Genomic DNA, 13,240 nt, shown 5'->3' with positions numbered 1-13,240 from the left:
GTCGACGTAACTGGTATTGTGCATAGTTAAAGGTGTCGGCGCCTCAAAGACAAAAAAACAATCCAGAGAAATAAAGCCGCTGCCAACTAGTCCACGTGGACTGAAGAATTGGCGGTTCGTATTGGATAATTTTTGCTAACCGAGTTTTATGATTGGCTGAAGAGTCCTGAAATTAAATTTGAAGTGATCTTACGGCGACGAATAGAATGCGAGGATGATTATAACAGTCGTGTTGTCAATGTTCAGTTCAGGAACTGATCACGATTTGAGTGTTGAAATTCGATATTGGTGCAGTTATAATTACTTAAAATTTTTGTTATCTGTTTAAAATGTGGCGTCTTTGGACAAGTACTAATAGTAATAACGAGTGTGATAACAACGCAGACTTTTTTCTGTGTAGTGATTCCAATAGCGATGGTGAACGATGAAAAAGAGATACCAGTGAACAAGATTCGGATGCATTTGATTATTGAAAAACAGAGAGTATATTTCATTGTATATAAGAATCTATATCTCAAGTTTGGTTTCGAGGGAAACAAAATATAACAAGCAACATCAGATTTGACCGAAATTCCTTTCTCAACTGTACGTAAAATAGTCAAAAACAAACCTTATGAACGCAAGACGCGGTGTGATACAGGATTACCAAAACCTTTAAATGTTCATCAAATAAAATCATTGAACTGTTACAAAAGCAATGAGATTCCTATATTTGAAATCATAAGGAAGAAATTGTGAGCTGCTGTGACAAAACTCTTCAGAATTGGATGAAGAAACTAGGCTTTAGATTTAAAATAATAAACAAACGTCAAGCACTTATGGAAAGCAGAAGAATAGTGGAATTGCGTAACAAATACTTAGAACATATAACTAAATATAGACAAGAACAACGTCAAATTTTCTATTTGGCCGAATCTTGGTATGACACCCAAGACACAGTTACGAAAAGGTGGACTGATGGTTCGAGAATGTGTACGCCTAACATGCCTGCATTGCGGAGGAAATAAAGGATGGATTCCGAATTCTTTGAAATTATGTGGAAAAAACTTGAGGACTGCAATGTTGACTATCATAAGAACATGGAACCTAATATTTTTGAGGAATAGTTTGAAAACACATTGATCCCAAATTTGGATGCGAATAGTGTAATAATTTTTGACAACGCTTCCTATCATTCGCGACTGCTTATCAAAGTAACGAATAAAAACTCGAGGAAAAATGAATAGATAGTTTTTAATGGATAACAATTTGTATTTTGAAGATTACCATTCCAAAAACCAACTACTTGAAGTTTTACAGACAAAAACATTTGAAAAAGTGTATGCCCATGAGAGTATTGCTGAAAAGTATGGACACACCATACTGAGACTTCCCCCATTTTTGTGTTTTCAGTTCCATAGAGTTGATTTGGGGAAAACTGAAACAAAGTATCAGGCGTAAAAATCATTTTTCAAAATTTGATAAGAAGGTAATAGAGCTAGTTAAAGAAGAAGTATCTAATATTACCGAAGAAGAGTGGCAGAAAATGATAAAAAAAGTAATTTTAGTTGAAAAAGACTATATGGAGATTGGACACTTCCATATTAATGGTGGATATAAATTCATTATTGATTCAAATGACGACAGTGATAGTAAAACAGAGAATACGGAAGAGGAATTATCAGAAGCTTTCGAAGAAAGTTAGTGAAGTGTTTTTGAAGCGATCGATTGTATATATAGGTATTATATAGTTATTGTGATTCTTATGTAATCAGAAATAATAACGAAATCAGTTAGCTCCCTAACTATATTATTAAAAGGGAGCTGTTGGAGGTAGGATGCACTATATCGTTTAATTGAACTATATATACATACACCGATGATTTTTTTCTAAATATGTTTGAAAGTTCTTATAATCTATTATATTAAAAGCATAGAGAATAAGATGCTGAATAGGACATATGAAAACCTAGATAACATTGAAAAAGATGAGAGAAACGAACACGATCGAAATATGTCGAACTCGTGGTGGCATCGCTGGCACTGAAGCCGTTCGCTGGTAAATAAAATAAATTAATGGTAGTGGGAACGTCGCGACCTTAAGAAGTAACGACACCATTTGTGTTAGTATATTTAAAAATAACATTAATTACACTTGCCTGTTAGTAGAAGCTTGCCGTTTCTTGATGATTCAAGAGAATTTGCATTTCGTGAATTGAAAAGAGGGACTGGGTTTCCCAAATATCTATACGGAAATATTTGAAATAGAGTTTCATTGCCTTCGTAGCCGGTTTAAGTGACAACGGTGTAGGAGAAATGGAGGTTTCCATTAATGAGGAAGAATCAGAATCAATCGAACTTCCTGGGAACTCAAGAAATTTCATTCAAATCCCAAGTTCGACCATTCTAGAAAAGACTGAACTCACTGAATTCTACAGCAGCATCTTCAGAAATGTAAGAACATATTTCAGTATTCTGAAACCGTTTGAAAATTTATTATTTCTTCATAAACACACGTAGTAGAAGTATTTTGAACAATTTGGGAGTTATTCATTCATTTAGCACAAAACTAATTCATATCACAATATACGAGGTCCGGTTATTAAATAACGTGACTGCGGGCACCCTAGAGATGTAGGGAAAAAACGACTAGTGCGTTGGGTATCTGGGTAGCGGTTTGAAAAAAAATGTGTTTTTTTTCGTGCCGAAAATCATATGTGACGAAAACCAGGAACAACGTATCTCAAATTCCTCATTAAAAAACTCCAACTTAGTGCTATAAATTGTTGTAAGAGGCCTGTGGAGACAATTATCTATCTCGTGCGCGTGTTTTGAGTGGTGTAAGCGTTTCAGTGAGGAACGAGAGAGCAAGGATGTCCAAATCAAAATTCAAGGCAATGTTGATCGTTTTTTCGACATTAACGGTAACGTGATAACTGAATGGGTTCCAGAAAGTTAGACTGTCAACCAGACTTACTTTTTGTAACTTTTGCCAACACTGCGAGAACGAGTTCGTAAGAAACAGCCCGAGTTGTGGAAGAACAACTCGTGGATTTTGCACCAGGACAACGCAACTGCCCATAACGCGCTATCTATGAAGCGGATTTTGGCCAATAAACAAACTCCAGTGCTCGAACACGCGCCGTACTCGCCAGATTTGGTACCGTGCGACTTTTTTTTGTTTCCGAACATAAAATCTGTTTGAAAGGGACCCGATTTGAGTCGAAGGAAGCGGTAAAGCAAAAAACGTCAGAGCTCCTAAAGTCCCTCACCAAAGAAGACTTCCAGCATTGCTTCGTAACCAGTCTCGTTATTTAATAGCCGGACCTCGTATCGACTGCCAAAACACAGTAACTGACATGGAAAAGAAAAATGAGTGACACGCACATTGGTACAAATACCGTTTTTTGAAAGCATCTTTAATAAAGCCGGTCTATTCATCATTCACTGGTTCCAGAGATATGCCAATCAAAACTAGACTTTTACCTTTTTCTTGTATGTTCGACACATTATTAATCGCTGGCAAATAGGCAGACAAAATGAATGAGTTCATTTGAAAAATGAGGTATTGCACTCTCAAAAACCTATAAATTTTAAAACATACAGGGGCTGTTCAAAAACTAAGGTGAATGTTGAAATTTCGCGGGTTCAAAATTCGTTGGTACTCTGGCATATGTTCACAGTTCCAGCTGTTTAGCATGTTATTTGCTGGTGGGAGGCATAAAAGTTAGAAAAGAATTTGCATAAAAAGTTCTGTAAAAAATGGAATTAAGTGCTCAAAAAACTTGAAAATATTGATAGTGGCATACGGTGCTAATACTCTGAGTCTTAAAAATGTTTACAAGTGGTCAAAGCTTTTCACAGAAGGTCGACAAGGTGTGAATGTCGCAACTTACTCTGGACGCCCCAGCACATCAAATACCGATAAAAATGTTGAGAAAGTGAAGCAAATTATTATGGAGAATCGTGAAACCACTATTGGAGAAGTTGCTGAAGATGTCAGCATATCGGTTGGCTCATGCCATGCAATTTTTTCGTAAATTTTGGGCATGAGGCGTGTGGCAGCGAAGTTAGTTCCAAAAGTGCTGAATTTCGACTGAAAAAAACATCGCTTAGGAATTGTTGAGTAACGTTAACAACGATACAGATGTGCTTGAAAGGGTCATAACTGCTGACAAAGCATAGGTAGGTTAGATTAGGTCCAAAGTGGGTCTATTCGCCCTCCACCGCAATCCGCAAGTGATTATTGTGGCTCACACCTATTCTCACTCGGCCAAATAAACCCAGCTTCTCAACGAAGCCGATTAGTTTGTATGGTGAGTGATCTTTCAGGTCAGGTGGTAAAAGTATGGCTCTGCCGAACTCTAAAGACCTGATTCGGTCCCCAGCGGGGCAGGCACAAAGCATATGCTCTGTTAATGAGGTACTCGGATAGTCAAGTTGCAAGAATCCCATCTTGATACCCACGACAACCTTCCCATATGAGAGTTTTTGCAAGTCAGCTACACCTGACGATGCATTACATTCAACCCTGCAGGTTTTGGTTTTGGTGAATCATCACTTAAGCGCATACGTTTGCTAACCTGCTCATGGGGGGGTTTGTACACCCATCTGAGACATATTCTGCTTACGCCGCTCAAGAATTTGGTTTTATAAAGTACCCCGCTCTTGAGGAGACGACTCAGTCGTTTCCTGACGACTCAGTCGTTTCCTGGCTGCACCACCAAACCTTTTTTTAAGGTTCAGTTGTTGGATCAGGAGTTGGGGTGTTGAGAGGCTCTTGCTCGTCAACTGAATTTACAGAGAGGTCAGTTGGAGTCGTAAACTCGACATCCACCTCCTTTGTAGACTCGCTCCTGAACTTAATTTACAGGGAGGTCCGTTGGAGTGGTAAACTCGACACCCATCTCCTCTGTGGACTCGGTCCTGAACTAAATTTCCAGGGAGGTTAGTTGGAGTCGTGAACTCGGCATCCATCTCGTCTATAGACTCTCTCCTGAATTACATTTACAGGGAGATCAGTTGTAGTCGTAAACTCGGCATCCATCTCCTCTGTAGACTCGCTCCTGAATTAAATTTACAGGGAGATCTGTCAGAGTCGTAAACTCGACATCCATCTCCTCTGTAGACTCGCTCCTGATCTAAGTTTACAGGAAGGTCAATTGTAGTGGTAAGCTCGACATCCATCTCCTCTGTAGACTCAGCGTCAGAAAGAATTTTTAAGTTTACTCTATCCATAAAAGTCCCACGAGTAGCTAGGGAAAGAAGGTCAATCACGACAGAGCCCCGCATTACCGTGACAAGGCGATGCTACGACGAGAGGGCGCCCGGTATCTCGAAGGTTCCGTAGAGACAGCTGATATAGGTTCAGGGTCATTCATCCTCTCGGCACAGATACACACACCTTAGGATTAAGCCATCGTTGGGATGCCATTCAGTTAGGAAATAACAGAACCACAAGTGATTCTGTCATTCCCGTATGGGGGCTACGTGGAAGCAGGCATCCGATGGCCGGTTTGCTCAACCCCCCATATCCCAAGCCAATGCACTCGCCGCCGAAAACAGCATGGACAGTGGTTCAGGCAGTGAAAGATGAACAAGAATAGCCAAACCGCAAATCATAGGTATATCCAATCGTTCCAATGGATGAGCCCAGGAGAGTCAAAACCATAAAAAGCATGACAAGTTTGATCAATCGTAAACGTTTTGCTGACGTCTTCGATTACCGTGGTATAGTGGATCAGAGTTCTTGCCACATGGTCGTACGGCCAATAAAGAGTATTATCTTGAAGTTATGCGCTGCTTGCGAGAAGCAATACGAAGAAAACGTCCTGTATTATGGAAAAATAATTTATGACTTTTGCATCATAATAATGCACCTGCTCACTCGTCATTACTTGTTAGTGATGTTTTGGCTGAATACAACAACGTAATCATGTCTCAGCCACCCTATTCACCAGATTTGCCTCCCTGCGACTTTTTCTTATTTCTAAATCTGAAAAGACCCATAAAAGGACGGCGTTTTGTGACGATTAAGAAGATAAAAATTGAATCGCTAAGAGAGTTCAAGGACATACCAAAAAGTCTATATCAGAACTGCTTCGAGTATTAGAAAGAACGATAGCACAAGTGTATTATATCTGAAGAGATATACTTTGAAGGGAACAAAATGGAAATTGATGAATGAATAAATTTTTTTTGAGAAAAATGAAAATTCACTTTTTGAACAGAGTAGTATTCTAATCGAGGTTCTCGAGGGCAACCAATCTAATGAACTCAATTATCCCTTTTTTGAGTTGATTTGGGACAAGAGAAAAACATTTTGTGAGAGGAATTATAAAATAATAGAGTTGAAATGGGGTAATGTAAGATCATTTTATCCTTTTTATCATTTCAAACATTTTAAATCTCTGCTCTACCGTAGGTACCTAATATCTAGTTATTTAAATGTTTCTAGCACCTCGAATCAAGTAGTGATATTGAAGGATAGCAAATTAGCATCACAACACTTCTTGATTTTTTTTTTCATATCAGTAGATATTGCATTGTGTGAATCATTGGAGTTTTTGTTGTGTCGTGTAATCAGCGAGAAGAGTGAAATTTCCAGATATGCTCAAATTTGCAATTTCATTGACATATAATAAGAATAAGATGGGTCCTGAATCTGACCCTTGTGGAACACCACACAAAGCCTATGGAATCTCATAAGTATGATTTTAGTGTATCCCGAAATTATAGTACATTCCTGAACACCTGGGAGCAATGGCATTGACAACAGTGACAACCAGGCAGTCTTTTAATTTAATTCGATTCAATTTTGCCGTACATCTAGATTTCGATATGATTCGGCCGGCTGATAGTCACTGTTGTCAGCGACTGCTCTCCAATTGTGTTGGTAACCACATACCACATTCCACATTAAATACCGACATCATACTGCCGTCGCTCTCTGGTGGTCAGGGTAGGTACTATGAACTTCAGGATACACTAAAATTGTAGCTTCTATTGGCTTTTTAATCTTTAGTTTGGTCAATCACCCCTGTTAGAACAGTATTATTTTTAGCCATCTGTCTTCCAAGAGTCATCAATTCAACTCTTTACGAGAATTCAGGGTGAAACATACATTGATTGATAGATAGACGTTATTTAATTCCTATGTTTGACATCAATTAACCTTTTCTTGAGTCACAATTCCACATATAAATTCAAAGTTTGCGATCGTTTCCATCATTACTAGAACTAGGAGGCATTATACTATTTAGGATAATCAGGCGTTTCTGCCACATATTTTGATTGAGTGCATCTCAAACCAGTGTACGAAGTCTATTCAAAAAATAGGGTGAATTTTGTTTTTTCTAAACAAATATTCATTTATTCATCGATTTCTATTTTGTGCCAACGTTTTTTCCAATCCTCTAAGCAGTTCTGATGGTATGAGCTTGGGCTCTCTAAGCAATTCGGTTTTTATCTTCAATTTTGGAAACAGAAAAAAGCCGCAGGTGGCCAAATGTGGTGAATACGGTGGCTGATAGTCTGTTTCACGTGTACTCGATTTAGCTCTTTTTGGTGACATCTTTCAGCCCTGTCCAAAAATTACGACCAAGGTGTCATTCGATTCGTATTTTTGCCTAGAAAGTTTGAGGAAAGGTCCGAAAACGCGCCGATAAAAATTACAAAAGTTATAAACAATTAAGTGAAAAAAAAATGGGGCTTAAGTTTTTTCTTAATATCTCGGAAAATATTCAAAATTTAAAAAAATTTGAAAAAAGATTTGAAAAGATCAATGAATTTGCGTAAAAAAAGTCCCGACTCCCGAAACTGTATCTCGATTATTTATAATTTTTACAGAGCCCTGAAAATAGAGCCAAAAGCGGGTTAAATATATTAAATGTAAATATAAGGGATGAAAAAATGCATGTAATGTTGGGATACATCAATAAACAATAATCCGCAGTCAAAAAAAAATTATCCCAGTTTTAACGTTAATTATAAATTTGTTAATTAACAACTTTTTCTGAATTGAAAGTCAATATAAAAATCCCTATAATTATTAATAGATTAGCGTTGCCAAAATAAAAAAATTGTTATTTTCTATTTTTTTATTAACAATTGAAAATTATAATTTTATAAAAAATACATTTCAAAATTTATTTATTTTTTTTAGTGTTTCAATGTCTCATAGCTAAAAACTGATTAATATTTTTTTTCAAATTTTTTACAGCTATTGTTAATAAATTTATTATAAACAAATACATTGTTCATAAGCAATGCGAATTTTTTTTTGAATTATGTTAATTGAAAAAAATCATGGTTTTTAGGAAAAAAAATGGTTTCTTAAAAAAATTTCTTTCTTGCTCAAAAATGCATTTGTTACTTAACAAACACATTTGAAAAAATTTCTTTGTTGCTCAAAAATGCATTTGTTAATTAACAAACACATTTTTTAGCAACAAAGAAATTTTTTTAAGAAACAAATGCATTTGTTAATTAACGAACGCATTTTTTAGCAACAAATAACTTTTTTTTAAAAACCATTTTTTTTTCTAAAAATCATGATTTTTTTCAATTAACATAATGCAAAAAAAATTTCGAATTGCTTATAAACAATGTATTTTTTATAATAAATTTATTAACAATAGCTGTAAAAAATAAAAAAAAAAATTATTAATTAGTTTTTAGCCATGAGACATTGAAACAATGAAAAATTAGAAAAAAAAATTGTAATGCATTTTTTTATAAAATTATAGTTTTCAATTGTCAATAAAAATATAGAAAATAATTTTTTTTTATTTTGGCAACGGTAATCTATTTATTTGCCTATTAAGGATAACTTCACCAAAGGAAAAAAATGCCAGGGTTTTAGTTTATTAATTATAGGGATTTTTATATTAACTTTCAATTCAGAAAAAGTTATTAATTAACAAATTTATAATTAACGTTAAAATTGGGATAACATTTTTTTGACTGCAGATTATTGTTTATTGATGTATCCCAACATTACATGAATTTTTTCATTCCTTAATATTTACATTTAATATGTTTAAATAATTTTTTTGTTTTTATGTCAGAGTGACGAAAAGCGCGCGGAAGCCCGCTTTTGGTTCTATTTTCAGGACCCTGTAAAAATTATAAATAATCGAGATACAGTTTCCAAAATTTTTGAAATTTTCCGAGATATTGAGAAAAAACTAAAGCCCCATTTTTTTTTCCACTCAATTGTTTATAACTTTTGTAATTTTTATCAGCGCGTTTTCGGACCTTTCCTTAAACTTTCTAGGCAAAAATACGAATCGAATGACACCTTGGTCGTAATTTTTGGACAGGGCTGAAAAATGTTACAAAAAAAAGTACATGTGAACTGGACTATATGAGGTGGCTTTAAAGTTATAAGATCAATAAGAATTATTGCTACCATTGGTTATTTTGTGAATTTGTGTGCAGAGTACCTTAACGTGTTCACCTATGGGCAGTGGTTGGACACCGATGAGCCACCCAGGCACTTGCCGAAGGCGAAAACCCACAAAGAAAAACATTATTATTTTATGGTGGTCAGCCGCTGTTGTGAGAGAATCATCGAATTATATCAAAAATAGCGTCAGCAGCCGGTACTGGTCAACAGAGGAGGCCACGTTTTACAAATCATTGTCCGAAAATTGAATGAATTGAGCGTCGAAGTTTTGCCTCTGTCACCATACTCCCCAGACCTCTCACCAACCGACTACCATTTTTTCAAGCACTTCGATACCTTTCTCAACCTTAGAATCTTTCCCAAACAGGACCAGGCGAAAACGGTCGTCGTTGACTTCATCGAATACCGAGCACGTTGTCACGTTGACTAAAGTGAACTGATTCGAAATGCGTTGATTCCGATTGAATTGAATACGTATTCACTGATATATTACAGATTAAAGTGGACTCATGAAATCGGAAAAAACTTTTGAAACAACCTAATGATATTTGCAAATAGTTCGATGCATTTATTGATTGATCTTCATGACTTCCCACCAGCTTCCTTCGATATATCCACCCATTATCAAAATTTGTTGATAATAGTATTGTTTTTCAAAATACGTTTTTTGGTTTTCAGTGTGACTCTAACAACGATGGGTTCATTAGCATATCAGAACTCAAGGCTTTCATAGAAAGAGAAGAAAACACCAAAATATCCAAAGAGTTATCTGAAAACATTTGCCTATATTTTGATACAAACGAAGACAAACAACTCGATTTCAGAGAATTCCTGGAGATGGTCAATAGTCCTTTGTTCATAGGTTCTTTTCGAAACACTGCAACTAGGTATAGTTTTTTCAATAGATATAACAACTAGGTTAATACAAACACTTGGATATTTTTGAAAAACTTTCGATGTCTAACTCTTTATTGAAACCCAGTCGGAACCAACGTGCATTTTGACGAAAACTATTATTATTTAGTTCAAATAACAGCTTCCATCGGTGCTTAGAATTTATCAGAACAGGCCTGCAGAAGTTTTTGGCAACGCATTGATTTACATAAAATATATTAACTTCAACAATTGGGATGATAGAAATGCTGAATCTGTGAGCTTGGGAGTTAGATTGTAGATATGGGGTTTGTTCGAAAAATAAAGAAGAATATTTATGCATTCATCAATTTCTACTCTGTCCCCTTCAAAGTAATCCCCCCTCAGATATAATACTCTCATACCCGCGTTATTTGCCAATCCTTGAAGCAGTTTTGATATGCACTTTCTGGTACGTCCTTAAGGGCCAAACACAAGCACTACAGGGAAATCCTTTAGGCTATCTAAGAGCGGTTCCTTTGTTGAGGTGTGGGCCGATTTCTGATTTTCGGAACAGTGTTGCAAGCTTTTCTGAAATGGCCTTTGCAATTCCAGCGTCATGATTGTCTATCCTGACATTATTATATCCGGTTCGGAGACATTTATCTTTTTGGAGAAAACCCATGTCTGGGTTTTCGTGGCATTGAATTGAACCTGGTTACTTTCACCCCAATTCGAAATCACTTGCAAGATATGCAACCTCCTGCTGCCGGTGAAGATGTGCCTTCGTAGCCGATGTCCTGGAATCCAAATGGAATGACGAGACAAGTGTGCTGTCGTCAGCAAAGCAATACATAGAATTCTTGGTTTTTTCCAATGAATCGTTGATATACAATAAAAGAGGGTTGGAGGCAATATGGATCCCTGAGGAACCCCAGCGTTGATGGTAAAAGTATTCAAGAGATATCCATCAACGGCCACTTGCAGGAAACCTTCTTTTATGGTCGCTTGCTCTAAGGCCCGTTGTTCGAAATTTTCCATAAAAAAGTTTGCCACCGCCTGACTTAAATGAGCTGTTCATTGCGGTACCATCCGTTGTTCGTAAAAAACACCATCCCTCTGGAAAAGAGTTGATGTTGAACAATGAGCGAAGAGGGTGGTTATATCTGCTAAGAATACTTCGCCAATTAGCCGTATTGGAGAAGATGTCAAAAGTCACGTGTAAGTTTCCAGGACATTTCATTCCTATAAAATGCTGTATGAAAATTATTTCAATAAATGAATAGGTACAGTTGCGTGAAACCTAATTCTTCCTAGTCAACACCAACCCTAATTTTTTATTGAATATTTGTTCATTTTTTCTGAATCCCCACTAATATTAAATGAGAATGTAATATTGTTTGTTACGGTTTCACGCGTTTTTACTACTCAACCGATCATCATGAAATTTTGTAAACATGTTCTTGGAGGTATTAGAAGTAACATTAACAAAACTATTTTTTATGTAAGATACAAAAATTGTTTGTCGAAAAAATCTCAAAATCCAGCTACTTTGTTGGTTAGGTTATGTTAGGTTAGGATAGGTTAGGTTATGATAGGTTAGGTTAGGATACGTTAGATTAGGTAAGGCGAGGTTAGAGTAGAGTAGAGTAGGTTAGGTTAGGTAAGATTAGGTTAGGCTAGGTAATAATTTTAAAAAATTGATAATCCCAGCCAAGCATTGAAATATTGATTAATTTATATTGTACTGACACTTATTTAATGGCATAAATGCGAGCGAAGCCGCGAGTAAAAGCTAGTATTAATATAAATAAACGAAATCTCCTGTTGGAGTAACGCAAACACACATTTTTTTATTTTTAAAAGAGAATGAAAAAAGCATTCAACTTCCTTGAAGTTTTCCTTTGGAGACAGACATCCTACATCCTATGCTTATGAAAGGTGAATTAACGTAGCATGTCTCAATCACTATTGAGTTCAAGTTCAAGAACAGATTTTGTTACTGTTTAGAGTACATTGGACATAATTTTGAATAATTTTCAGGCAGATAGTGAAAACCATTCTGAATTGTGTGCGGAGAGATTGGTAGAATCCAACTTCATACACAAGTCAATAAAATATTCTCGGAAAGTCAAACAGCGTTGGAAGCTCTTGGCTCCTACCGAGCAACATCTAAATTGGTCGAAAATTGACAAAAACTCTCCTCGATAGGAAGACTTAACAAATTGTTTCTGGTCAGGATGCCTGGCCATACTGCCCTGGAAGGCAATGAGGCTGCTGACTCCCTTGCAAAGGAGGGTGCTGCAAGTAGCTCCATCGGACCAGAACCTGTCATTGGTTTTGCCAAACAAACATTGAACATCTAGATGGCAAGAAGATTTATGGACTTCTTGTGAAATCTTTCAGGATTGTCTCTCTCCAAAGCGTTCATTTACCCTTCTGAGCTTGAAACCAACCAGTTGTTGGACTACAGTGAGGATGAACTAAGATTTCTAACAGGCCTTCTCACAGGTCACTGTCGTATACAGAGACTCGGACGGTCAGAAGACAGTGTGTGTCGCCTCTGTTTGGAAAAATGATGAAACAGCAGAGCACATACTTTGTGCCTGCCCCGCCGTGGACCGAATCAAGTTTTCACAGTTTGGCAAAGCCACAATCAACCCTCACGGGTTGCGGTGGAGGGTAGAATAGACCAACTCACTTCGACCTAACCTAAACCAACCATTCTGTAGATATATATATAGAGAAAATTGTAAGTCACAGATACATGGAGTCTAGCCGCGTTGAAATTAATTGAATCCTAGGCACACTGTTGTTTGGGTTGGATTTTTCCAGCAGGTAATACCTCGAAACCGGTCTGTAGGTTATCTAGACGAATAATTTCAGCATGAACCTGTTACTGGATTAACAAAAACATCTGCGAGACTAACCTCTGTGAGGTATCTTGCATAAATGTCTGTCCAGCGTGGTATTATCCGGGAAAGAAGTTGTTTTCCGGCA

General features: G+C 36.6%; 1 protein-coding gene across 3 annotated transcripts in view; it reads left to right on the top strand.

Annotated features, from left to right (window-relative positions):
- The first annotated feature begins 2,048 nt into the window (after positions 1-2,048).
- Positions 2,049-13,240, top strand: part of LOC141479855 (rhomboid-related protein 3-like) — a 38,709-nt gene continuing 27,517 nt past the window's right edge. For 2 of the 3 annotated variants that reach the window (XM_074185591.1, XM_074185590.1), the window contains exons 1-2: positions 2,049-2,433; positions 10,067-10,275. In XM_074185591.1, the coding sequence (XP_074041692.1) occupies positions 2,296-2,433; positions 10,067-10,275 (347 nt within the window). In that variant the 5' untranslated portion in view covers positions 2,049-2,295. The remainder of the gene's footprint in view (positions 2,434-10,066; positions 10,276-13,240) is intronic. The other variant, XR_012468152.1, reaches the window with a different exon arrangement.

Source organism: Leptinotarsa decemlineata, unplaced genomic scaffold, assembly GCF_025532065.1.
Source record: "Leptinotarsa decemlineata unplaced genomic scaffold, Ldec_3_MD MMD2_tig00027589_RagTag, whole genome shotgun sequence".
Lineage (NCBI taxonomy): Eukaryota > Metazoa > Arthropoda > Insecta > Coleoptera > Chrysomelidae > Leptinotarsa > Leptinotarsa decemlineata.
This window is presented reverse-complemented; position numbering and strand designations above follow the sequence as displayed.